The 27,160-nt window shown below is 41.5% G+C and overlaps 2 protein-coding genes across 3 annotated transcripts in view; both read right to left on the reverse strand.

Annotated features, from left to right (window-relative positions):
* Nucleotides 1–2,072: 2,072 nt before the first annotated feature.
* The window catches only part of CFH (complement factor H), a 77,479-nt gene continuing 52,391 nt past the window's right edge, over nt 2,073–27,160 (reverse strand). The window contains 8 exon segments of the mRNA XM_090263485.1: nt 2,073–2,484; nt 2,906–3,106; nt 4,630–4,806; nt 5,581–5,775; nt 7,612–7,731; nt 10,155–10,214; nt 14,452–14,640; nt 15,083–15,275. Of these exon segments, the coding sequence (XP_090119611.1) occupies nt 2,288–2,484; nt 2,906–3,106; nt 4,630–4,806; nt 5,581–5,775; nt 7,612–7,731; nt 10,155–10,214; nt 14,452–14,640; nt 15,083–15,275 (1,332 nt within the window). The 3' untranslated portion in view covers nt 2,073–2,287.
* CFHR3 (complement factor H related 3) lies at nt 17,519–26,512 on the reverse strand. Of its 2 annotated transcripts, XM_090263364.1 has the most exons (6): nt 26,326–26,512; nt 24,712–24,888; nt 21,762–21,938; nt 20,351–20,545; nt 19,779–19,955; nt 17,519–17,878 (listed from the first exon to the last, which is right to left on the reverse strand). In XM_090263364.1, the coding sequence occupies exons 3-6, from the start codon at nt 21,889–21,891 to the stop codon at nt 17,583–17,585; spliced, it is 798 nt and encodes a 265-aa protein (XP_090119490.1). In that variant the 5' UTR covers nt 21,892–21,938; nt 24,712–24,888; nt 26,326–26,512; the 3' UTR covers nt 17,519–17,582. The 2 variants fall into 2 exon arrangements, with proteins under 2 accessions (XP_090119490.1, XP_090119489.1); XM_090263363.1 differs by lacking the exon at nt 26,326–26,512 and having other exon boundaries at nt 24,712–24,772.

Below are 27,160 nucleotides of genomic sequence, written 5' to 3' on the forward strand. Positions count from 1 at the left end.
TTTGCCAGGCCAAGAGCCACCTGCCAGCGTGTGCTAAGACGTCACAGGAGATGAACCACTTCGCTCAGGCAGTGAAACAACAGCAGGCGGGCAGGTACAACGTGGCTAAGCCGACGGTCATCTGCCGTCATTCTCTGTGTTCTTTTCTGCACTAGCTGAATAGGCAGGTAGATGGGGATGAGGCAGGAATCACCCCTGCACGTCTCCCCGATCCCCAAAGCCCCGCCAGCACGCACCGGTGCTTTGCTCGGCTGCCTTCCTGGTGGAGGCACGTCCGCCGCTTCCCCTCGGCCTCTCCCGCCCGAACGGCCCTGGCTGGGCTGCTCAGGGGGCCCGTGTGCTGACCCTTCCTGCTGCCCAGGAGGGTACAAAGCACGTCAGAGGAAAACCGGGTCCTAGTCCTTCTCCAGAATGCAAATGTCCACTTGTACCCAAAGAAAGATGAGGCCTCCGCCGCACTGTGTCAGTAACGCTGAGGGCCACGTGCACATGTGTGTTCTACGGACTCGCTCTGTGTCCGCAGATCCCGCCTTCCCTTTTCGGTAGGAAAATAAGGCAGCATTTACATTCTCTTACCATTTCCTTGGAAACCCAGTAAATAGAAAACGTCTGTGCTGGAGGAGACTCAGGCCCTCATTGATTGCGCCTGGGGCCAGCCTTCGCTTTGGGGTTTTGAGCAGTGGATGGGCCGGGTCGCAGAAGCTCTGCTCCTGCTTTTTGCTGGTTTGTGAGCTATGGGCCCTTTAGGGAACTTGAAGGGTCCAGATTGAGTGGCTCCCTCTCTGCCGCGTGGGTTTCACCCCCTTGTTACTCAGGTGACACAGGGAAGCCTGGGTGGCTGCAGAGACGCCTGACGCTGCCCTGCATGGCGTGCTGCATTTCAGACCCTTAATCTTTTGGCAGGCGGGAAGCAACTTTTTCCAGAAACACGTGTTAGTTCCCTGTTAATACGAATGTCGAATTAAAGACCATTAATGACCTTCAAGCTGTGAGGACAATACAAATACCTACAGCTTTGGCTTTGGAGTTAGACACGGTCTTTCTCAAGTTCCGAGAGATAGATGCCAATAGCCACAGAAGCTCTAAAAACTATTTAAAAATTAGCTAATGGCTTGCCCCACTCTTATACTAGTTAAGACTTTGCAGGTACATCGTTAGTGTTGGTACAGCGTGGACAGGTACGAAGGGGATCAGAATAGAAAGTGTAAGAGACACGTGCACAAAGACATTGTTACATGATTAAAGTTACTTCAAATGACCTGGAAAAAGGCAATTGTTTTAAGTAACTACTGCTAGATAACTGGAGAGTGTTTCCAAAGCTCCTCATATCAGCAAACTCATGAAAATGATATTTGATATGGACATAAAATTGTGAAAGAGTCCTTTCTGGGTCTCAGCATGTGTTGTCTTACTTTTTGTGTAGATTTATTTTAAGTTAACATATTTTGTGGTTCAAAGATGATATATGTTCAAGATGGAAACAAGGGAGAAGACAGGAATTGGGCACCTACCCTTACCCCTATTAGCTCTAAATTCAGCCACAGTTGTGGGTAAGGGTTTCATTTACTTCCTGCCAGTCTTTGTCCTACGAACACTGAGTCACCGTTCAGAGCATATTGTGTGAATGTGTGTTGTGTTTATACTTGATATTGTCTCTTCATCAGCTTTCACGGCGGTGTTACGATAGTGCTGCGCCCCGTTAGATCTAACTGCTCTGTAGGATTCGTTTGAATGATTATATGTGCCCGGTGGACATGCTGTAGAAGGTCGTGCCTTCCCCATTGGGGCGGACAGTTCACTATGGAGAGGTAAGCTGGACTACGTAATAACCTCTGACATCTCATTGCCAACACAGGTATGACGTAGTTTGGTTTTTATGTGCTTGTGATGTGATTATATTTTGAAGGTGGAGACAAGCATTTTTTCCCATTTCCTCTGAAATAAGAGTCTCAAATGGCCTCAGAATTTACAGAGAAAGCTTTGAGAGAAAGAGGAGAAAGTTTGGGTGCAAAGGCAGCCGGGAGACAGTCTAGTGTCTGACCAGAGATGTTTCATGAACAGAACAGATAGCGTTTAGTTTGCCACATTTTAATGAGATGGCTTTAGGGAGTGATTAATTGGTCTCAGATTACAGTGACATCATCCACATAATATTTACCATAAATTCTCATTCATGCATAAACTTGAGTTAAACCATACCTGAAAAAATAAACTGAGAATCGTATTCATATAAAAATTCTAAATGAATGTGTGTACTTTAATTTTAAGACAGCATACACCTATCATTTTATTCACAGGTGGGATACTCCAGCTTCCCTTCCAAACACGGCACTCGGAATGCAGATGGCGGCAACTTTGCACAAAATCCATATCGACAGGTGAATTCGACAGTTTCCTCAGTTCTAAAATAAATCTTTTTCTCACTTGTCCACTTTAGTTGAATATTATGTTTTTCCATGATTTCCTCTGATACTACACATGCACCTGAAGGTAAAAACAATGAACAGAAAATATCAAGTGGTATAGAAGTATTCACTACAGATTTTAGACTTTCATGAGCTAGGAATTTTTTCTCAAATCCTTTTCCAAGATAATTTGTTGAAAAGCCATCATGTAGATGGAAGTCATTTTAAATAATGATGTAAAAAGGAGGTACTATGTGTAATAATTACGTGTGAATATCAAAGGTCATAATATCCATGATATTATGAAGAGTTTTCGAAACAGAATGTTTGTTGCTATTGTCGCTTAAGATTGTCTCAAACACTCTTTGCTCACACGTCACTATTGCGCAGTCAAGCGTTCAACAGAACAATTGTTAATCCATGAAAGTTTGTCACAAACAGCGGAACACCACGTTCCTCACACAGAGTCCCAGGACCCGTGAGAACGGTAATGTACTTACGTAAGCACTTGGGTGGATCCGACCAGTTTCCGTCACGACACGTTATTATCCTGTTTCCCCGAAGTTCATAGTAGGCCTGGCATTGATACTCCACTGTCGCTCCTGGGGCGTAGGCAGCTGCTGGGAATGTGGCTAAGTCGCCATTGTCGATAGCTGGAGGGGGCCCACATTTTCTTTTAGAATTCGAAGATGTTATTTGACCTAGTAAGAGACAAATGCATCATGGAGAAAACAGCAATGTACAAAACTAGTAGACGATGTAATATGAAGACGTGTGTGAGTCTCAGGAAAGAAAGGATTCGATAGAGAAAATCTCATATAGAGTGAGAATCATACCATCTTGCAGCCTTCATTGATGTCACAGTGAAGCTCACGTAAACCAGATAGAAATATGTCTGCTTTGCCATATTTCGGTACAAATATGTTTTTCATAATGACTAATGCTGGACAGACACATAGTTCGTGGTCACAGAGGGCTCCTTGTCCTTCATACAACATACCACAGCATCCCTTGGGCTCTAGGCATTTAATACTTATTTTCATTGAAAAAAAAAAAACACCTTGCAACATTTTAAGAAACGAATTGGTAGAAGGAAAAAAGGGTATGTTACCCTCCTGCTTTGGAAAGATGGCCTAGGGCCTGACTTCCTACTCTCCATCTCCTAAATATACCTACAATGTCCAGACAAGTTACATAGACAAATACAAGGCTGTGAGTGGCCCTGGCCCATGTGGCTCAGTGGATTGGGCATCGTCCTGCAAAGCCGAAGGTCACTGGTTTGATTCTGGGTCAGGGCACGTGCCTGGGTGGCGTGTTTCATCCCTGGCCTGAGGCAACCTATGGGTGTTTCTCTCTCACATCCATGTTTCTTTCTGTCTCGTTCTCCTTCTCTTTCCCTTTTTCTAAAAATTAAATAAAGCTTGTAAAACATTATAGAAGGAAGTACACAATAAACCTATTTTAATGCCAGTGTAATAGATACTGATTAGATGAATAAATGGCAACCAAATTTCCCGATGGAGCGGGAGCGTACAGAAGACGAGACCAGAGACTGTTCTCCGAGGGCACTGACTCTGCTTCAGAAAGCTGACTCAGGCCTCCGTCTATTATTCACATTCAGCCACTGTTTGGTTTTCATGTAAAAGCGTAAGAAACTCCAGCGCTACTTAAATGCAAGTATATTCCTATTTTCCATACGGTTTCTTAATGAGGTGTTTTTTCATATCACAAACTGTACCCTGGAAACCTGAGCTGCACAGGTGCGGAGGCCTGAAGATGTGGGTGTTACCAATACTTCTGTGCTTGTCTTTAAATGGTACGCGTTTAACCCTGTCCATGCCAAGTGAGTATGTTTGCTGGCCGTAGGCTCTCATGGATGTGATGTTTTAACTATCCCTCTATGTAAACTTTCATGTTATCCCCATGGCATGTCAACTGATTCTGCATAATGTCATTGAAAACACGAAGTTCATGTTACCAGAACATGTAAGCGTCTCATGAAGATTTTCACTGTGTTCCTGATGAATTTTTCTAGTTTTGCCTACATTTAATTTATGCAAGCAGGAAAAACTATCTTTCTAGTGATGACCCAGAGATTGGTACATTGGCTTAGACAGAGCCGGAACCTGAAAACCACAAGGTGCCATGGTCATATATTACCCACAGCCCTTTCTTTATGAAATAAAGAGGAAGACAGGGTGCGGGAGGACAGCGTTTCACTCACGGGCACGGCTGCATGTTGGGGGCGTGGACCAGCCGCTTTCTGCACACGTGATGTTCTCCCGCTTGTCGGGGAGGCTGTAGCCCACATCACAGACGACTTGCACGGTGTCACCTTCCTGATGTGTTTGTCCTGAAGATGCCGAGCGGCCATTTTCCACTCATGGGAAAAAGCACTGTCCTGGGAACCCAGAAGATGACTTACGTAAATTTTACTTTGAGAAAGGTGTGACATTTTGCAAACTTCAAAACAAATAGTGTGCAAAAATGACTTTCTTAAAAACTTAGTTCATGCACATTAACATTAATATGCAACGTCATTAATCATTACTTATATACAAAATCATTTTTACATTTAAAATATTCCTTTAGATATCAAGAGTGACTGTATTTTTGTCTCATTTGATTGGCTAACTTGCTTTCTGGAGGAAGAGATGACTCCCATCTCCTTGGCCCGCCTTTTTAGTTCTCCCCTTCCCTAATTGTTTCCTTCATGTCTCTGACTCATTGAGAGGGTATGACTCATTGAGAGGGTAAGACAGAGATAACTCACAAAGATGCAACTAATAAAAAACATAAAAGGAAAAGAGTAAAAAAATGCTTCTTGAATATCCAAAGGAACAGCACATTTTGAACGGAAACCACATGCAAAAATGAAATCTCCTGAGAAAAATCTGTGTTCCTACAATGACCAAGTCAGGGGGTTTAAATTAAAAATCAGCAGTTGAAATGATCGACCATTAGTATTTGATGTGAAAAAAGTTTAGACATTTTACCAAGCTTGTATCTTATTCTTTTTGCTGTTTCGTTGCTGAAGAATGACATATCTTACCTCTGCTGGCTCCTCCCGCCCCTGACCTAGTTGTCTAGATGCGTGATCCCTCCGGGCAAACCCCGGCCCCGCGCCCACCCACTGAATGAGCTGAAGAATTCAATGATCGGGATAGGGACTCACTGAGGCACTTCGGGGTCGGTGACCATCCTTCATCTGTACAGGTTATCCGAGTCCAGAGCGATTGCGAAGGAGACACAAAGCTATGATCACAGGAGTAGTAGAAATATTTCCCCGTAGCAACGGGGAAGCTTTGTTTATATCTGCTTTCCTCATATATGTTTCCGTGTTTTATTTCTGGAAAATCACAAGTTCTTCCTGGAGGAAAAAAAAAGTATCCCACGTGAATGAATAATTATTCTTTATTTCAATAATGCCATGGATTAATTTATTATTCTGTTTATGTTTATCTGCTTGTATTGGTGATTGGAGGATTGGGATAATCTAGAGTTAAGAGTTCATGGGGATCAAAGGAGCTCACACTATGTAAGGCTTAAGTTCTTTAGAAGCATTTCCAAGAGTAACATCACGTGGAAAACTGTGTTTGCTCGCTAGGGCTGCCAGACACAGCACTACAGAATCATGGCTTACATAACAGAAGTTGAGTCTTTGTACAATTCTAGACACTAAAAGTCCAGAATCAAGGTGTCAGTCGGGTCGGTGCCTCTCTCCTTGGTGTGTAGGTGGGCCTCATGCCCGTGTCTCCACATGGTCTCCCTTCCCTGCATCTGTGTCCACCCTCCTCCTCTCATGCACACACCAGTCTTGTTAGATTAGGGCCCACTGCAAGGACCGAGTGTGACTTAGTGACCTCTTTGCAGACTCAGTTACCCTCTGGGGTCTTGGGAGTTGGGACTCCAACATTCGAATTTGGGAGGGAGACGATCGCACCCATGCCAACTAAATACACAAGGTGTTCTGAGCACACAAAAAGCTTGTCCCTAAGTGCGTTCCTTCCTCCCCGACAAGCACCAGGGCAATCCAACTACAGGGCGTGGAGCCGAAAGGTTACGTTAGAAGGAGTGCCTGACGAAAGCAGTGTCAGACGGGAAAGGAGCTGGGTTGTGTCATTACTGTGGCGGTGGGGGAAGAGAACTGCCCAAATATAAACCGAAATCACAGACAGAACCCAGCATGCAGCGAGCTGTTGAAATGAATTCTCCTTGTAAACTAAGGCTTAAAACATGGTGATTCATAGTCTATTTCTAAGTGGTGGAATAAAGTATCCTAAGGCATGGTAGAGGTTTTATTTAAACTCAGAAATCCCAGTATTTGATTTTAAAGGCAAGTGAAAGACTTTTAAAAGATATAATAATGGAGAAGTTAGAAAGACCGTAGAAGAAGGAGAAAAATGTAATTTTGTAAATAAAATCTTAAAGGTCCTATACATGCAATGAATGCTATTTGAACTAAAGCACAAAATAAATGGTTCTTTAATTAAATAAAAAGTAAAGAAGCTACTAATCATATTAGTTATAAGACATAATTGTTTAGTATGTATATTGCATTTACAGATAATATAGATAACATTTTGCTATAAAAATGAAAACAAATCAGTGAAGATAGCGATAATGCTATGAAAATTATTTACTCAACATTTACCAGAGAACTCAGAACTTTAACAAAAATTTATCACCATTCCACTGAAAATTAAGAATATATTTTACTTTTTGTTGAAATAAGTATTTCTTTTTATCTGCTGCTAATTTTGTAGAAATATTAAGTTGATTATAATGTTGATTATTTTTACAGGTATATTAAGGTATAATAAAAGATAGTAAACTGCATCGTTTGAAATGACTGGTTTAATGAATTTTTACATAAAATCTATAAGTCAATCACCTTATGTAAGATTATGAGAATATTTTTGTTCCAAAAGGCTTCCTAAAGTTGTATGAACACATTAGAATAATCTCCATAATCGGTTTTGAGAGTTTCCTGCTGTGAAACTTAGGAAATAAAATTAGACATAATTTATTTTATTTCCCCTGGACGAATATATGATACTCTTCCTATAAGTTCTTTTCTGTTATGATGTCACAAAACACACCATTCCTGCTAATCGACTCATTAATCCTGGCGACACATGAAAGCAGAAACGACATGACGTTGCAGGTTAGAGAGAAGCCAAGTGCGCAGCTCTGTTCGGCTTACCTTGTCCTCGAGCCCAGGAAACCCACAAGGTGACGATGACATTGGTTAGTAACAGCTGCATGTTGGGTGTCCCGATGGGATAGTAACACCAATATCCCAGTGGTGCAGTTGGCGGTGTTCAGTCCGCCATGTGAACGGTTATTAAGTGTGACTCTGTCTGGCCATGAAGCTAGTTTATTGAGGTCACTGAGTGAATATCAAAGTTTAGTGTGTTTTGTAATATCTGTTAAGTTTTTGTTAATGATTTCCCAGTCATTTCTGCACTTCGCTTCCTCATTGACCTTGGGCAGCTCACCTTAGAAATAGGAGCACACCGGCTCCAAAAGTGACCCGAAGCCCTCACCTGTAAATTAAACTCCTCGAAAATGGGTGAGGTTCTTTCTCAACCCAGAGACTGGGTGGGAATAACTCCGAGTCCTCGTCCCTGTCCCTGTGCGTTATGTCCCTGAGCCCAGCTTCAGTCCTTGGTCGCTGGGAACCCCGACAGCCGACGCTACTAACACGTCCGTTAAAATATTACTAATCAGCGTTACTTACCTTTAGTGTTTATAACTCACACGCATAATCAATACCTTCTTGTATGGGCTGCTTTTGCGTCTCCTGTGACTGTCACGGCGAGCGTCTCGCAGAAGAAGAGCCCCTCCGGTGGCTGGGCTCCCAGGACGCTCCCCTGGCCCTCGTGGCTGTCACGCGGGCTGTCCCCACGCGCGTGCACTCACGCCTCTCGTCTTTGACAGATTCCCGCACGGGGAGCTTTGAACAGGTTCGTTACTGTGGCCTGGAGCTCCCCGTGACCGTCCCTCCCGCGTGCAAGGTGCCACCCGGTCACGGTGGGGAAGAGTCACACGGTTGGCCTCACGGGGGAGCGGTTCTCCTGCAGGTGCTGGACGGTGCCTTCGTGTAGAGTCGTCCATGCCTTATTTCTGGGCTATTTCGGGGTGTCACTTGCAATAAAAAACAAGAAGCAGAATAAATAATTTATTTCAACGGGCAGTCAAAGGAGAGAAGGACTGTTTCATCGACGAGCTATGGCCTCCTTGAGCACCGCTCTCCTTTGGTCTTGGGGTTCCCGGGACACGGACCACGGGGTTCCGAGGCCGCGCTCCATGAGGACTTCCAGCGGATGTGGAGATTAGTGTGGGTCACAGGATGTACGAACTGGGATTGGACCCTGGAGGAAGTGAGCTGTTCAGACCTACCTGGGTTTTTTCCAGTTTTTGGAGACAGTTTAAGAAAGAGGAAAAAAAAAATTCTATTGCTCATATCACACAGAAAGGTAACATTCTTAGTCTTGCCTCAAACCAGTCATTTAGGCAATACATTTTTTATTAACCAGAAAAATAAAAAGAAACTTTGCTTAATAGCTAAAAAAGTAAATTATGGTAAACATTTAATGGTTTACTTCTAATTTTAGAAAAATATGTTTTTAAGTGTATCTTATAAAACATATTTAAAGAGATATAATTATGTTTTATTGCATTATATTTACATATTGAGTAACTTTGGTTATATGTGCAAATGCTATGTCGTTTATTAATGGATTTCTACATATTAATTCAGAATATTTGGCTATTACATGACACAATTTAGAAATAATGTAGCACTTTGAATACTAGACTAGTATTACTTTTATCCCAAAATATGATTTTATTTTTAGAAGCTGTAGGCTTCTACATACAAGTAACCCAAATACATATTATCATAATCATCTCCAAGTTTAAGCATCCAATTCCATTTTTGTTTGGTTGTAGAAATTTTCAAGTGGTGCCTGTAGACTTGTTAAGGAGACTGGAAGCTTGGAATCATATATCCCAGAAGTCTTATTTTAAACAGAGACCTGGGAATCATCCTGCTCTGGTGTAGATGTTTGGCCTACACTCAGACCCTTTCTCACTTCATTGATTTTTTTTTTCTTGTTGGTAGCTAATAATGCTGGGAATATAATGCACATTTAGTCTCATTATTTTGACTAATATTCTCATGTATTTTCAAATGCTTTTGGAGATCTTGAATATTCTCTCTTGACAGTGAGATTTTTAAAATTTCACCGTGATACGTAGAGACCTGTGCATGTAATAATGACCCTGCCTTGAGCAAAGTTGAGCCTGGATTTGCAGAAACTGGGTCTGAGCAAACGTCGTTAAATTTATCATTAATTGTAGAGAAGAGAGTTGAACCCTTGTAGTCTGCTGAAGAAGAAGTAAGGTTATCCGCCTCACTGGGGCGTTTCATAGAATATGGACAAAACAAGAACGAGTTGTCGGAGCAGAACCAAGAGGAGCAAGACTCCCTGTAGCCTCAGGCTCCCTCTCCAACACTTTCCCACGCGGCTGGTGTGCTCATAGGCACTTACAGGCACAGGGCTGACTCAGGGGCTCAGCATTCATTAAATATCCACTGGCCTTTATGGGGGGGGGCTAATCCATCTATGCTTGTGCAGTGACCCCTCAGGGACAAGTCCATGATGTCATAGGCACCACAGCTAAATGTCCCTGCAAGGAGCTACAGATATCACACAGCACGTGGGATAGTTTGTGACTCACTGTCTGCGTCCACAATGTCCTTCCAGCTGGGAGTGGCCACCTTTCCCTTAAAACCCGAAACTATCTGGTAACACAGATGATTAAGGGACCGACCTGGCAACAAAGTCCTGTACCTGCTATTGCAATAAGTTTATTTACAGAAATGGCAAACTACGTGGTAAACCACCCAACTTCCACATCTTGTCCCGGAGGACGTCAGAGAGGCCTGCGGTCCAGATACAGCTGGATCTCACTGGGTCCCAAATACACTCAGCCTCATCTACTGTGTTGATAAACCAACCCTAAATCTGGTTAATATTTTCCTTATAATTCTCCTGCATACTGACATGTCTCGTAGTGATAACAGCTTCTTCTCTTAAGAATTTATGCCTTTGAAATTTTGTTTTGGATTTTGACCTGAATTTGAGTGAATAAGAAAATGAGTGGCATTGTAGGGACTTCCAGCCAAGATGGAGACACAGACAGACATGCTGCGTCTCCCTCCACAACTAAGAAGGAACACAATCACCTCAAAACTAGAGACAACCAGAAGTTGCAGAAAATCAAGCTGCATGGAAGTCCAACAAACAAAGATATAAAGAAGAAATACTCATCCACACAAGTAGGTGGGGCGGAGCCGGGGCGGAGAGGACGCGGTGTGGTGGTGGTAGCAGCGGCGACAGCGGCAGGCCAGCGGAAAGCGCTGTTACACGCTTTCAAAAGTCAGGAGGGACACCTAGGGAGCGCTCCCAACCCCAGACCAGACCACGCAGCTCACAGTCCCAGCACCGGGGAGAATCAAGCCTCATTGCTTCTGACTGTGCAGACCGGTGGGGGCTGGGGCGGAGGCAGAAACTGCCGGTCTCTCAGGAGAGTCCGCTTGTTTAAAGGGCCCCCACGGTCCTAGAACATCCGCAGACCCACCCACTCTGGGAACGACAGCCAGGGCAGCAGCTAGAGGGGCACCAGTCCCATACGGAAGTGGGAGAAGTGCCTGGAAAAGGGGCAAGTGCTAGGCAAGCAGCATTGTTCCCTCTCAGACCCCTCCCCCACACACAGCGCCACAACATGGTGAAACAGGTCGCCCTGTACTGACGAATCCCTAAGGCTCCGCCCCTTACAATTTAACAGGTGCAACAGCTCTACCTAAGACACAGAGGCAAACGAACACAAGAGCCTGTCAAGATGAGGAGACAGAGAGGTATGGTCCAAAAGCGGGAACAGAACAAGGTTCTAGTGGGAGAACTAAGCGACGAGGAGATAGCCAACCTAACAGATGAGGAGATAGCTAAACGAACAGATGCAGAGTTCAAAACACCAGTGATAAAGATGAACACAGGCTTGACAAGTATGCTTGAGTATGGCAAACACATAAGGGAAGAAGTGAAGGCTGTGCAAAGTGAAACGAAGGAAAATTCACACAAAACCAATGGTGAAGGGAAGGACACCGGGGTTCAAATCAATGATTTGGAACATAAGGAAGAAAAAAACACTCAGCTAGTATGGAATGAGGAAACAAGAATTGAAAAAAATGAGGAGAGCCTTAGGAACCTCTGCGACAACTTTAAATGTGCCAACATCTGAGTCATAGGGGTGCCAGAAGGAGAAGAGGAAGAGCAAGAAATCAAAAGCATATATGAAGGAAAATAATGAAAGAAAACTCCCTAAATTTGGCAAAGGAAATAGACATACAAGTCCAGAAAGCACAGAGAGTCCCAAACAATCTAGACCCAAAGAGGACCACACCAAGACACATCATAATTAAAATGCAAAGATTAAAGATAAAGAGAGAATCTTAAGAGCAGCAAGAGAAAAGCAGAGTTACCTACAAAGGGGTGCCTATAAGATCATCATCTGATTATTCAAAAGAAACTTTTCAGGCAAGAAGGGACTGGCAAGAAGTATTCAAGGTGATGAAAAGCAAGGACTTACAACCAAGATTACTCTATCCAACAAGCTATCATCTGGAATGGAAGGGCAGATGAAATGCTTCCCAGACAAGGTAAAGGTAAAGGAGTTCATCATCACCAAGCTATTATTATATAAAATGTCATAGGGACTTACTTAAGAAAAGGAAGACCAACATTATGAACATTAAAATAAGAACAAACTCACAACTATAAACAACTGAATCTAAAAAATTAAAACAAAGTACAACTGAGCAAACTGGAACAGGAAGAGAATAACAGGTATGGGGATCATTTGGAGGGTTATCAGCTGGGAGGGGGAAAGGGGAGAAATGGGGAAATGGTGCAGGGACTGAGAAGCATAATTGGTTGGTACAAAAGAGACAGGGGAGCGCAAATTCTCCTGGCCGAGGGTGCGCCCGACTGCAGACTCGTGAATAAACACCTTGCTTTGCTGCTCAAAAAAAAAAAAAAAGGAGAGACCAGGGATAGTTCAGAATAATATAGGAAACGGTGAAGCCAAAGAACTTATACGCAGAACCCATGGACATGAACTAAGTGGGGTGGGATTGCTGGAGGGGAGGTGGGTACTGGGCAGAGGGGAACATAGGGAAAAAAATTGGAACTGCTGTAACGATATAATCAATAAAATATACTTACAAATAATTTAAAAATTGAGTGGTAATTTTAAGAGCATATAATTAAAAATTTTTGTCACAATAATTAACATGAAGTCAAAAACAAAATAACTTGGACCATATTTTAATATATATCATTAAGTGTGACTAAAAAGTAATGACATTATTATTTCTAAACAACGAACAATGATAAAAAAGCAAAAAGACTAGTGTCTTACTCAGAAAATTAAGAGAAAACCCCCCCACCAAACTAGTGGTCCTTAACTATCTTCAGTGCAAATAAACTCATTCAGAACAAAACACACATGAAACCACTCAGAGGTATCATGCATTGTCTGCCCTCCTCATCCTCCCCCACCCTCTTCTCTCTGGTACCCACCTTTCTGTCTTCTGTGTCTATGAGTTTTTATTTTATTTTATTTTTGCTTAATCCCCTCATCTTGCTTACCCAGGCTCCCAAATCTCCCCTCTGACAGCTGTCAGTCTGTTTCAACATTTATGAGTCTGTCTCTACTTGGTTCTTAGGTTATTTTGTCCATTAGATTCTGCATAGAAGTGAGATCTTATGGAGTTTGTCTTTGTCTGACGGGCTTATTTCACTTTTCAAATTACTCTCCCAGTCCCTCCATGCTGTTGCAAAATGTAAGATTTATATCTTTATTTTCATGTAAAAGTATTAATGTTTTTGTGGAAATTAAAACTGCTTTTAGTCAGCTTATTTTAAATATGGTTTGAAATGTACAAACATAAAAATCTCATTTCAGACTCTTGTGTGTGAATTTTTCTAAAACTCTTCATATGTGCTAAATCATGAAAATTTTATTTGATCTGCAATCATTATGAAAGAGTTCTTTCTGGGTCTCAGCATGTGTTGTCTTACTTTTGGTGTAGATGTAGATTTATTTTAAGTTAACATATTTTGTGGTTCAAAGATGATATATGTTCAAGATGGAAACAAGGGAGAAGACAGGAATTGGGCACCTACCGTTACCCCTATTAGCTCTAAATTCAGCCACAGTTGTGCGTAAGGGTTTCATTTACTTCCTGCCAGTCTTTGTCCTATGAACACTGAGTCACCGTTCAGAGCATATCGTGTGAATGTGTGTTGTGTTTATACTTGATATTGTCTCTTCATCAGCTTTCACGGCGGTGTTACGATAGTGCTGCGCCCCGTTAGATCTAACTGCTCTGTAGGATTCGTTTGAATGATTATACGTGTGCCCGGTGGACACGCTTTAGAAGAGCGTGCCTTCCCCATTGGGGTGGACAGTTCACTATGGAGAGGTAAGCAGGACTACGTAATAACCTCTGACATCTCATTGCCAACACAGGTATGACGTAGTTTGTTTTTTACATGCTTGTGACGTGATTATATTTTGAAGGTGGAGACAAGCATTTTTTCCCATTTCCTCTGAAATAAGAGTCTCAAATGGCTTCAGAATTTACAGAGAAAGCTTTGAGAGAAAGAGGAGAAAGTTTGGTCAGAAACTAGACCATCTCCTGGCTGCCTGTTTGCACCCAGAGATGTTTCATGAACAGAAGACATAGTGTTTAGTTTGCCACATTTTAATGAGATAGCTTTAGGGAGTGATTAACTGGTCTCAGATTACAGTGACATCGTCCACATAATATTTACCATAAATTCTCATTCATGCATAAACACGAGTTAAACCATACCTGAAAAAATAAACTGAGAATCGTATTCATATAAAAATTCTAAACAAATATGCGTATTTTAATTTTAAGACAGCATACACCTATCATTTTATTCACAGGTGGGATACTCCAGCTTCCCTTCCAAACACGGCACTCGGAATGCAGATCGCGGCAACTTTGTACGGTATCCATATCGACAGGCGAATTCGACAGTATCCTCTGTTCTTAAATAAATCTTTTTCTCACTACTCCACCTTAGTTGAATATTATGTTTTTCCATGATTTCGTCTGATACTACACATGCCTCTGAAGGTAAAAACAATGAACAGAAAACATCAAGTGGTATACAAGTATTTGCTACAGATTTTAGACTTTCATGTAGAATCTTGTACACTGAGCCAGAAATTTATTCTCACAACCTTTTCCAAGAAAATTTGTTGAAAAGCCATCATGCAGATGGAAGTCATTTTAAACAATTAATGATGTCAAAAGGAGGTACTATGTGTAATAATTAGGTGTGAATATCAAAGGTCATAATATCCGTGATATTATGAAGAGTTTTTGAAACAGAATATTTGTTGCTATTGTCGCTTAAGATTGTCTCAAACACTCTTTGCTCACACGTCACTATTGCGCAGTCAAGCGTTCAAGAGAACAATTGTTAATCCATGAAAGTTTGTCACAAACAGCGGAACACCACACGCCTCACACGGAGTCCCAGGACCCGTGAGAACGGTAATGTACTTACGTAAGCACTTGGGTGGATCTGACCAGTTTCCGTCACGACACGTTATTACCCTGTTTCCCCGAAGTTCATAGTAGGCCTGGCATTGATACTCCACTGTCGCTCCTGGGGCGTAGGCAGCTGCTGGGAATGTGGTTGTGTCGCCGTTTTCGATAGCTGGAGGGGGCTTACATTTTCCTTTGGACTCTAAAAAAAGAGATTATTAGATTTAAGGTGGCTGTGGAGTAGGGGGAAGCTGTCCTCAGCTCTTCCTGGGGTCAGACTGGATTCTCAGCTCCATTAGAGAGTAAGCAACCTGAGTAACCAAGGGAGGGACAGCTGAACAGGAGCTTTATAACCAAGGATGGACAGAAGAGGCCACTTAGAGACAGGTTCGAAGACAGGAGACACGGGCAGGCTTGTCCCCTGCGCCCGTGGGTGGTGGCTGAGAAGCCGGAGGGATTCTGGGTTGACTGAGTCCCCGCTGAGGAGCGCGGACTCTCGGCCTCGTTCTGGGACCCACAACACGGGAAAACGCTCCCATGTTTCCTATTGAAAGGAAAGCTCTCGAACGGCAGACCCCTCTTTATATTATTCCCTGTCTTCCCTTGGCCTCTATGAAGCCCCACATTCAGTAACATGACGTGTGTTTTCTACCACCAAACTGTACCCCAAACTGTCCTGTGCTCTGCATCTCCTCAGCCTTCACTTGACCCCAATCCCTGCCTAAAACTGTCACACATCTGGAGTAGAATCCCTGATGCTTGTCAAATACTCTTTTGTGTTTAGAGTCTGGCACATACTGGTCCCTAGAGTGGGAATACCCTGCAGTCACTCAGCAGGTTGAAGTTCTATTTCTAACCCTGGAAAAAAGACAGCCAATGGGCAAACGTAAGGAAGATTCACATAACAGCCCAGAGAACTATTCAAAATCAGAAAGTGAAGAGCTCCTCTCGGGACCTGCAGAAATTAGCCCCCAAGCAGAGAGGTGTGAACACAACGTTGGGAGCAGAACTGCTGAGGAAGTTGTAAGAAAGGATAATTTGGTAACGAGTGACCAGTGTTACATAATATAAAAGCTCATGGTTAGAAGGACAGCGTGATCACACTTCATTCACCGATCTGTGATGCACAGGGGCCCCAGGAGACATCAGCGCACTGGGTTAGAGACATCATTATCTTTGGGCTTGAAAACGCCCTCTTCTCCCAATTTACACTAAATCAGAAGGAGACATGTTAGTGTCGATCATGGCTCATTAAAATAATTCCACGTTATCCAAATTTGTTAAAAGACAAAACATTTTTAATGAATTCCGTTCATTATGATCATCCTGAGAAACGACTTACCGTGACAGGTGGGTGTATCAGACCAGCCACGGTCGCCGCACACTATGAAGCCCGTGGTACGTCCGTCTCTGTTCTTATAGCCATCCTGGCACTCATAGTGCAACCTGTCACCGACCTTAAACCACGTGCCTCCGCCTTTGGCTCTGGCATTCTCAAATACCGGCACGTCACAAGACTCTAATGCATAATAGAATTGAAGATTTCATGTCTAGTATTACTTAACAGACACTCGAATTGCTAAGCCCCATCCCGAGGAAGTGCATCATATAAAAAAATTCTCAGAACACCAGCTAAAGTCATCGTCCTAACATCGTTACTCAAGATGAAAACATGTGTTTCTTCAAAGCAGTCTTACCAGCGCTTAAATCATCTGAGAGACGTGAGAACGTTTTTCTCAATGCAGTGATACTTACACACTTATTCCGTGCTAGCGATAAACTAGGTTATAACAGGCGTACCGTTCTTTTGTTTTAGCAAAGCAGGGCGGCATTTTGTGCGTGTAGGTGCCAAGCTTAGTAGCAGCTGTGATGTAAATGCCAGAAAAATAGTGAATGGTTTTAATGAAAACATTTTCAACAATGAGAGTGATTTGTAAACGTTCTATAGAATTCTACTTTAAAACATACTAATTTAAAAAATTCACATGCTAATTTAGCTTTTTCAAATATTCTCTTAATGACTGTATATTCTTTTATACTGATCAAGACTAATGTAGAGATACTTCTACACTTAGAACTAGTACAAGAAATTAAATTGTTAAAAAAGGAGTCTCAGCTTTTACTAACACTGTACTGGAGTCATTTTTATGAAGGTTTAAATAGTTTCCCTCAAATTTTATAACATATTATATAGTCAGGTAGTTTAAAGCTTTAAAAATAGAGAAAAACTATAATAATAAAAATATGAGACAATTTTTTAATTTTCTAAGAAGCCTGTTGTAATGGATAATTGTTCACAATTTAATATAAAATGAGTTTGATATAAATGCAACCTTCATCATTTTTTCTTTGGCTAGTTCCCATAATAAGTACAGAAGTTGAAAAAAATGAAGATAATAAAAATGAATATTTTAATCATTGAAGGAAAAACCTTGAACTGAGAGATGGCCTTATATCTACCTACAAGTAATGAACTTTAAAAGGCCAAGACTTACATATATTTTCTCAACACCTTTTATTTATTTTTTCAGATGGAACCACCTCAGCTTCGGCCACCCCAAGAAAAAGAAGTCGGGTGAACCATCGTGCCACAGTGAGGAGGAAAGTAACTCAAATGTCACGAGGGACTTACTAATGCATTTGGGGCGAGAGGACCACCCACGTTGCCGACATGTGATCGATCCAGATGTTTGACCATCTTCTGTTACATAACCTTGTTTGCACTTATATTTTGTCTTTTTATTTAAGGGATATGTCGATTCAGATTCAGAAAAAAATCCATTCTCAACTTCTATATCCGATTTTGAACATGTTGCTAAAAGGAAGAGAGCAAGAGGAAAAGATTAGCACGTGGGCCGTAATAATTTCCCTAAGGATTCAAGCAATATTACAACCAAAAAAATAAGACATCTCTTGCATTGAAAACCTGGAAAATCCTAATCATCCGAGGTCTTGTGTCAGAAAAAATAAACTATGAGTTTACAAAAGTATTAAATCAAGATACAAAACAAATCTTGGACTCAGTAAGACTTAAAATACTCAGAATGTCTTGTCAGAAATTACTACGATGGCCAGAGGTGGGTGGGGGCTGGGTGGGGTGGGCGAAGGGGGGGGGAATGCGGACCTTTGTAAAGGTGGCAGCAATAAAAATGAAGTAAAAAAATAAAATATTAGAAACCTGGCTGTCCCGTGGATATGGGGCACTCCAGGCTGCCAGCGTGCCCTGACGCGGGCCCCCTCCCAGGACGTTCTGAATATTGCTAAGGAGGTGGAGCTTAAGTGTCCCCGCCACGTGCAGAACCGTGGGCCCTGTGTGAGGTGAGGGGTCCGTTAGCTGCCTTGACCTGTTAGTCATTACACACGTGTGCATGTATCAAAGTAACAAGCTCAAACGCACGCAATTCCCGTTTTTCAATTCTACCCCTCAACATTGAAAAAAAGAAAAACAAATTGGAAAAAATAACAATGTCAGCAGAAATAAGTAGAAAGCAAACAGTAGAGAAAACGTAGAGTGAAAAGGGGTTCATTGAAGAAAAATAACGAAACTGACAAATGTGGGGCAGAATAATGACGAGAGGTCCAGCCCCGCACAGTGAAGAAACGGACCCAAACGTACGAAAATAACCATGTGGGGCACATGTACGCACACGGCTAGCGCCGAGCTCTGAGTCCGAGATAAGGCCACTGATGTGACCTCTATTCTCAAAGTGGCTTTATTCAGGGAAGGGGGACATTGCAATTTTCCTAATTAAACACAGGAAGAAGACACCCAAGAAAAAACGTCAGTCACACGGGAAGGGAGGGACAAACACCGGTGTTCTCAGACTGGCTGACGCCGGTGAACTGGGAATCTGGACTGTGGAACGAGAGACCTTTACAAAACTGCACAGCCAAGTGTGTCACACGTGAGTGCAGGGCATGGCCCGGGAGAACGGGCAGGGGTAACAACTCGGGGACGACCTGGCAGGAACCGAGAAATTCAGAGATTTCCAGAGCACACACAACCCTGGAAGACACTCATCCTCCTGATCCGTGCAATTGGAAAGACGTCTTGAAACACTACTCCCTTAGCAGAGAGACCAGAAGGTAGGCCCCTTCGTCCATATTCTGGATAAACTGGTCCTAGTGGGCAGGCTGCCCAAACCGGTTTTATTCATTTAGAAACAAGCCTTGAGTGGGTCATGTCAACCCCAAAAACTGTAGCCTCCAAAAGAAAATATAAAATCAGGGGGACTCGAGGTCTCCGACCCCAAACCACCAGAAGGCGCACCATCGGGGAGGAGGTGACTCAGGAGGGTGAGACTGTGGCTCCCATGTCCTTCAGTGTGGCCAGTGCCCCAGTAGTGTGACAAGGCCCTCAGCTTAATTTCCGGACCCTCCCAAAGGTGCCCTCGTCTGGTGTGATGGTCAAAACCCACGTTCTTGGTGGGGAAGGGAATGGAAATGGCTACGTGCCATCCTGCTCTCTGGACACTCTGCTATCAGAAACTTCCCCTTTGCGGTCTTTGGGTGGTCTTTAAAAATTAATGTCTATCAACAGGCATCTTTATTACGCTACTGATATTTCAAGAAGTTGGTATTTCCACTTCTACACACTTGAAAAAATACAACCAGTGAAGTCCATTGGCAAAACAAGAAGCTGATATAAATGTTTTGTCACGGTTATTATAGGTAAGTCTTAGAAGATCACATGGATCTTAGGCCAGTTTTCTTACCGACGCGGATGCATCTGGGAGGAGGGGACCAGCCATTCTCCGTACATGTCATTGTGGTCTGCTGACCTTCAAGGCTGTAGCCGGGATGACAGTTGACTTTCACAGACTGACCCTGGACATAGCTTTCTTCAGAACGTGGATTATGTCCGTTGTATAAGTAATTGAAAACACATTTTCCTAAGAATGATAAAATGGTCATGAAAATCCCCATCCATTTGGTCAAAATAATAAATTAAGATTTATCTTCATGACATTTAAATTAGAATGCATAGGCATCCAAAACTAACATCAGAAAAACTAAAGCTGCTACCAAATGCTTTTAAAAAAGTCAATATTAAAGATTATTTATCTGTCGTTTTCGCAATTGGAATATGTGTAAACGACATGGGTATTCTTGTAGCGTCTATTATTATCTATCATGTATTTAATGAAGAACCTCTCAGAACAAACAACCGATGCTGGTATTTCTGTTTGTGGAACTCACCCCTCGGCCTTAATTGTTCTTACTTGTGTAGTTGTGTGTCCTACAGAAACGTTACCACGAGCACACACGGGTGAAGAGGTCCACTTACTGAGGCATGGCACTTCCGGCGACCACCCGGTCCGTGTGCAAGTAATGTAACTCCAGGACCCTTCTGAAGGAGTCACGTAGTTGTCATCACAGGAATAGTAATACCATTTTCCTACAGACACCGGAAAGTATGGTTTGTACCTCTCTTCATTACTTAGTCTCCCATGTCTTATTTCTGGAAATTCACAGGGCTTAACTTGCAATAAAAAGAGACAAAAATAATATAAATAACACTTTAATGATGGCTAATAAGAAATAAATGCTTTCATTAATGAATAATATTCTCTTATTAAGATTAGTATACTCATTGCATTAGGGATTCTAGGACAAGAAAAATGATAAAGTCAGATGACGTAGATAACACGTGTTTCCTGGTCATTTCCCGACATATACACACGTGGACCATTGTGTTGTACACCTGAAACGGCACAGCGTTATCTGCCTAAATGAATGAACGGTCATTCTCCTGAGACTGCCGTGCACAGTGACGACTGTTTCATGTGATGATAGCGTCCTGTCTAAGGGCGTCACACTGTCACAATTTGTGTGGACGTTCATCTGAATGAACACTGAGGCCATTGACCCATTATTAGTATCATGTCATTGGTCATCCACGGAATGTCCCGCTTAAGCATGGCCCGCTCTACAGTGAGCTGATACATAAAGAAGAGGAATGGATTGTCCAGAGAGGAAGCACTTGGAAAGGGGCCAAAGGAACCTCTCCAGAACTAAAGTGTCCTCTGGAACTGAGTGGCATTTTGTGACAAGTGATGGTTTCAGGAAATCAACACTCTCTCCGACACCCTCCCTCAGAGAAGGAAGGCAATGCCCCTCCGCATATAGCCTGGGCTCCCGTGTTCCTTCTCCCTCCTCTTCTGACCTGGACGAATTAACGCTTCCATGTTCTATATGAGGTGGCTCAGAACACGGCGTCTTCTCTACGTGAGGAATAGGGGTCAAAGGGTCAGGCACAAGGTCACGCTTTCATTGAAAAATAAAATCAAACATGTTTGGGGTTTTAAAATGAGAAAATTTGAACAAAGGAAATTATTTAATCACTAAGAAATATGGGAAACTTGCAAAGACATTTGTCTCCATACGATCAGTGCTATTAGCTACTCAGTCCCTAGGGTCCCTTCATTCCCCTCCTGTTCGTCCTGAGAGGTGAAATCCGCATCACAAGTGACTGCATCTGGCATTCCTGCGGCACCCCGAAGGTTCTGTGTGTACTCATTCCACAGCACAAGGGGAGTGATGCCAGCTGATTTCTGTACCTAGATTGCCACTTAGGGTTTCAAGATGCAGTGGGACGCTTATGGAGAAAGGGCTTCATCTTGCTCCCCTACACAGAGCACAGGGGCGTTTTCCCCTCATTTGAAAGACAGGTGTAACGCAGGTGATGCCCCACTGACCGATGCAGCGTGGGAGTGACTTCCAGATCCCATCCTGGCACACGATCTCGTCTGCTCCCTGAATCAGAGAATCATCTTGACAGAGAATAGAGACTTTCTCTCCTTCCTGGTAATTCACTGTAGTGGTCATGTTTTGAGATCTGGGAATCTGAGGTGGAGGCGGACATCTTGGTATTTCTAAAAGTATTAAAAGTAGATTTCCTCATGAGAACTCACAAGTTAAAATATTAAAAGACCAATTCAGTAAATGAAATTGACAGTAATATGCATCTGAAAAGATCAAGTTATAATGGTATGTTCTAGGTTTAAATGTGCTATGCTTGTCTTCTTGTTCACCACTCGAAAATACCACGTTGGGTTTATGTTCTCATGACTGTCCTTGTAGATTCTTTCTGTTATTCTTGCTGTGATCAATCTTGGATAGTTTGTGTAAAACCTATTTTAATGATTTCTAACCATTAGAGTATCTCAACTGAATTATCCATTCAATAACAGACATGAAATTAGGACTGATATGAGAATCTTTTTTTTACAGCTATCCATGATCAAATGTACTGGGAGTCCATTGAATCCCTCACAAGATGTTGCACCTATACAAGCTCAATAGCCATAGGGAAGCACTGTGTTTAAAGATCAATTAATTTGGTACAGATGCTTGGCTGAGATAGGAATTATATATGTTGACTAGTGCCTTATGTATTGTTAAAAATTTAAAACTCCCCCGCAGGTTCTGTTTCCTAGCTTGCCTGAATTGGTAAAAGACAATATAGGGAATTTCAATAGTCCACTATCTATTAAAGAAATAAAATTAATCAGCAAAAAATCTTAAAAAAAAAACAAATAAACTACGTATCAGATGATCTCACAGATGAATTCTATAAGTCATTTAAAGGAAAAGTAATATAATATTCCACTATGTGCAATAAGATTACACATCTACTTTCAGAAACAGAGGAGCAAAGGACATTTCTCCCTTGGGTGTCTGAGGCCACAGTGACCTTGATAACAACACTGGCAGAGATGTTCCCAGAGAAAATACTGTAATATCATCCATAAACACAGATGCAACATTTCTTTAAAAAAACCCAGCAAATGAAGTCCACGAGGTAAAGGAAGAATAACACATCACCATCAACTAGAGTTAACTTGAGGAAGGAGAGGTTTTGTGTGCACTTCAATGTATTAAAACAATTAAGGGAGTTGCATTAGCATATCAATAAATGCACATAAAGCATTAAAAAACATTCAACAGTAGTTGATGATAACATTCCTTACTCAGCAAATTGGGAGTGGAAAGGAGTTGACTTAAACTGATAAAATGTATCTACAAAAATTCTAAACTAATATTGTAATCATGGTAAGAAATTAAAGACTGTCTCCCATGGGTCAGAAATGGATAATGACGTTTGTCCTCCTCACTGCCTTCAACAGCGTGCTGAGGTCCGAGCCAGTGTAATGAAGAAGACAAGCAAAAGAGCAAAATAAAAAGGGACTGGCAGAAATACAATAGTGCGTTTGAATGGTACACTTGATCTACAAAGGAATGCATAAAATGAATAATATAATTTTGTGCAGTCTGAGTATAAAATCAATATCCAAAAATAAAGTATGTTTCTTTATACTTAGAACAAAGATTGGAAAATATAGTTATGAAAATATCATGTGTAATATCAAAAACATACACATTTTTAAAAACTCTAAATTTTCTACACAAATCATTGCTCAGAAAATAGAAGCCAAAATAAATAATTGAAGGAATGCACCAAGTGGATGGATCAAACACTCAATATAGTTAAGATGCCGGCTCTCCCTGATTTATCTTTCATTGTACAGTCATCCCTTTCTTCTTCCCAGTAGATGCATCACAGATTTCGATAAACTTTTCCTGAAACTTCTATGTTAATCAAAGGACCAGAATAATTAAAACAATCTTGAATATGAAGAGCATGACTTGGGAAAATCCATCTGAACCCAAGACTTACTATCAAGTTATAGTTCTCAAGGCAAAATTGTGGGGATCAGGGTAGAAAACTGGGTAACGGGACTAAATAAAGGGTCAAGAAATGAACAGTCACTTCCAAAGTCAATTGGTTTTTGTTTCAAAGTCTCCCACTCCTATACTAGAACAACCAAAGGTCCATATACAGAAAAGAACATCAACCCCACTTGTACACCGTACTCAAACTTAAGTTAACGTGGAGAATACACCCTGAATAGAAATGCTAAAACTGTAGAAACCTTCTTCGTAGAGAAATGTGGATGGAAACGTGTATTGACTGACTAATTATTACTTGTTTCCATTAATAAGCTCTAAAAATAAGTGGAACTTTAAATAGTAAACTTGCTTTTGAATTCATATGAAACTGCGTTCCGTATATTCTAGGCCTGAGGAAATTGGCAGAAATAGTGAGGGGAGTGAGTCCAGATGCCCCACAGTCTGAGAAGAATGACACAGATGTGAAAAGGGGGGCTGTGGGGTGAAGCCTGTGCTCTTGGGATTGGTGGCGGCAATAAGACTGTTTTCAAGACAGACATGGATAAACAAAATGGCAGTTGGGTCGATACCTACAGCGATAGATGGATACACATACAGACAGACATATACACCCCTAGATACTGAGACAGAGACGTGAGCATTACAGGCACAGCATAAGCACATTTGTAACAGACACGGATTAGCAGCAATGGGGTCCCAATAGTAATGAGCACAGCTACTGCCCAGTGTCAAAGTCGCCACACTGCTGGGCGGTTTGTCACATAACTGATGAATGCACATGATACAATTAATAGTTTGAAACAGTGCTCTGGTTGTTTTCTAAATCACCTTCCAGCTGGAATTTATTTGTAATGATAAATAGTTAATAAATTATTTTTAAGACACAAAGAGACTCCGTTGACATGGTGGGAAGAAATAAAGTGAAACTTGAAAATGCTATAATCAAGAGCTTACCTTTGCAGTCCACTTCAGGGTCCCATCTTCCATTCACACAGACTGAGTGTTTCTGTCCTGACCTTCCTTTACATGTGTAACTTATTTTCGTGTTATGGTCACAGTCAACCACATCACACCCGGTTGTCTCATATTCATTTGACTTTGGTAATTTACATGTCTTAAGGTCACCTGTTGCTATAAAATGAAAACAGTCCCTTGAAACACTAGTTATGAAAATCTAAGCAACTCATAAAAAAAATACCCATAGAGTCCAGAGCATAATGAAATTACGAGTTAGTCTATAAATTCTACCAGCAAAGTTATTCCTGACTGTGTTGCGTGTAATGGGCTATTAAGGAGGGACATAGTCCTGTGTCTAGTCCAGTATGGAAATTTGAGAGAGAATAACCATTGTTAAGGCATTTTGCACTTTGGGGGTTGCAAGAATAGAGAGAGGTTCACTTTGGCTTTGTCTGCATAGTGAAGGGCCATCACATGACTAACTTTGGTCGATTTGAAATCCGTGGTTATGTTCACATCCATTCTTTTTTTTTTTATCTCAAACTTTTCTATATTATTTTTAATTCACCATTTAAAATGTTAAACAAATTATCTGTGGAAATAGAATGTATGACGTTGCTAGTTTAATTATATCGTTTCAGTAAAGCTAATGTAAATAACAAGTTGATCTGAGGTGTAGTGTACAGGATGGGCATGTTTCAGCACATCTTGTGCGTGATCACCAAAATCAAGAGTAAGAAATTTGGTTCTTAATCATAACCTCTTCTGTATATGTACTTTAGAATCTTTGAGAGGCTATTTTATACACCAGATCATCCTCTAACTCTATAATACTATAATGCCATAACAATGAATTTTTGCTGACTTCAGTATGAGTTCTATATAGATCATTAAAGTTTTTAGACAGCTGTATACTTCAAAAATCCAATGCATACGGCAAATCCTTTTCAAATTTGATGTCAGTGTAGGTCTTAGGAAGTATTTGTTAATAATATGTTAATGATGAGACTCAAGTGAGGACATACAGAACACAGAAAATTCAAGTAATTGGCTGAAACATAGTAAGGATTTTGTAACGCAACCTTGAAGAAAAAGGGACTAATTTACATCACACTAGAGTGTTAAGAATTAGTTCTGTTTTCAGAACTTGTCCAGAGTGTTGGGAAAGACACAGCTGATGTTCATCTTCAAGGGCTGATAACTGAAGGAATATTTGTAGCCAAAAGTCATTATCACATGTCCTATGATGACTGGTTTCTGAAAGAATTCTTTGTTAGGAAAAACTGAACGTCTTGAGAGGAGTGAAAAGCGAGACTATAGGGGGGTATGAAGTAACCACTGAAGGAGGACATGTTAGTCATACATCGATATGTAAGTAAAATTTGGCTTCATACTTATAAATAATGTTAACGTCAGAAGCAGATTCATAAAATTCTATTGCCAGTTTCTAGATTTCCTCTGTGGACACTATGGAACTGTAAACTATTAATCTTTGTATTCATTATCACTTATGACCTGACATTTGCAAAAATGTCTCCAAATTTCAAATATATAGTTGCAATAGTTTTACAATAAAAATACTAAATGCCAGTTTTAAAAGTGTATTCTCACCAATACACTGAGGTAGTGGGGTCCACTTTCCCCTGATACATGTAATTGATCTGTGGCCGCTCACTGTAAAGCCTTTTCTGCAATTGATCTCTACTGACTCGCCATGGTGATAGGGAGGGTCATGGGCATTGACGGAGCCGTGAACAAGTTCAGGTTTATCTTCACATACACTGTTCTCCCCTGTGAAAATTTCACAAACACATGTTAATCTTTAAAATATAAATTACGTCTTTCTATGGAAAGAAGCACGAAGTGTTGACTTCAGTCTAAATATGAAGATGTCGTATACATCACCAATGCACCGGGGCAAGGCTGTCCATGCCCCATCAACACACTGGATTTTCTCAGAGCCCTTCAGCAGAAACCCGGGCTGGCAGACATACTGCACAACCTCTCCATGCTCGTATTCTTCCTTGGGCGTCTCTGTAGCCTTCCCGTTGGGGAGTTGAGGATATAGACCACATGATTTTACTTCCTCTACGGTAGAAATACCATGTAATTAGTGGTTGAAGAGTCTCTTTTACAACTTAAAACCCAGTACAGATGAACATGTACCTTTACATGTTGGAGGATCCGGGGACCATCCAAAGCTGTAGCACTGAACTGCATTGGGACCAACAAGTTTACTACGTCTTTGTGTGCAGGAGAATTTCATCACGTCTCCAATTGTATATTTCTCTTTCTTGGGCTGAACAAATAGGCTTTGTTCTATATCAGGAACAACGCATTCTTTTTCTATAAAAAGGTCAAATGATTTAATGAGAATATATAATTAATCATTGCCAAAGTAATATTATATGTCATGCAAAATACATTGCTGGGTGTTGCATACACA

Source organism: Furipterus horrens, unplaced genomic scaffold (genome assembly GCF_987537825.1).
Source record: "Furipterus horrens unplaced genomic scaffold, mFurHor1.1.pri manual_scaffold_15, whole genome shotgun sequence".
NCBI lineage: Eukaryota > Metazoa > Chordata > Mammalia > Chiroptera > Furipteridae > Furipterus > Furipterus horrens.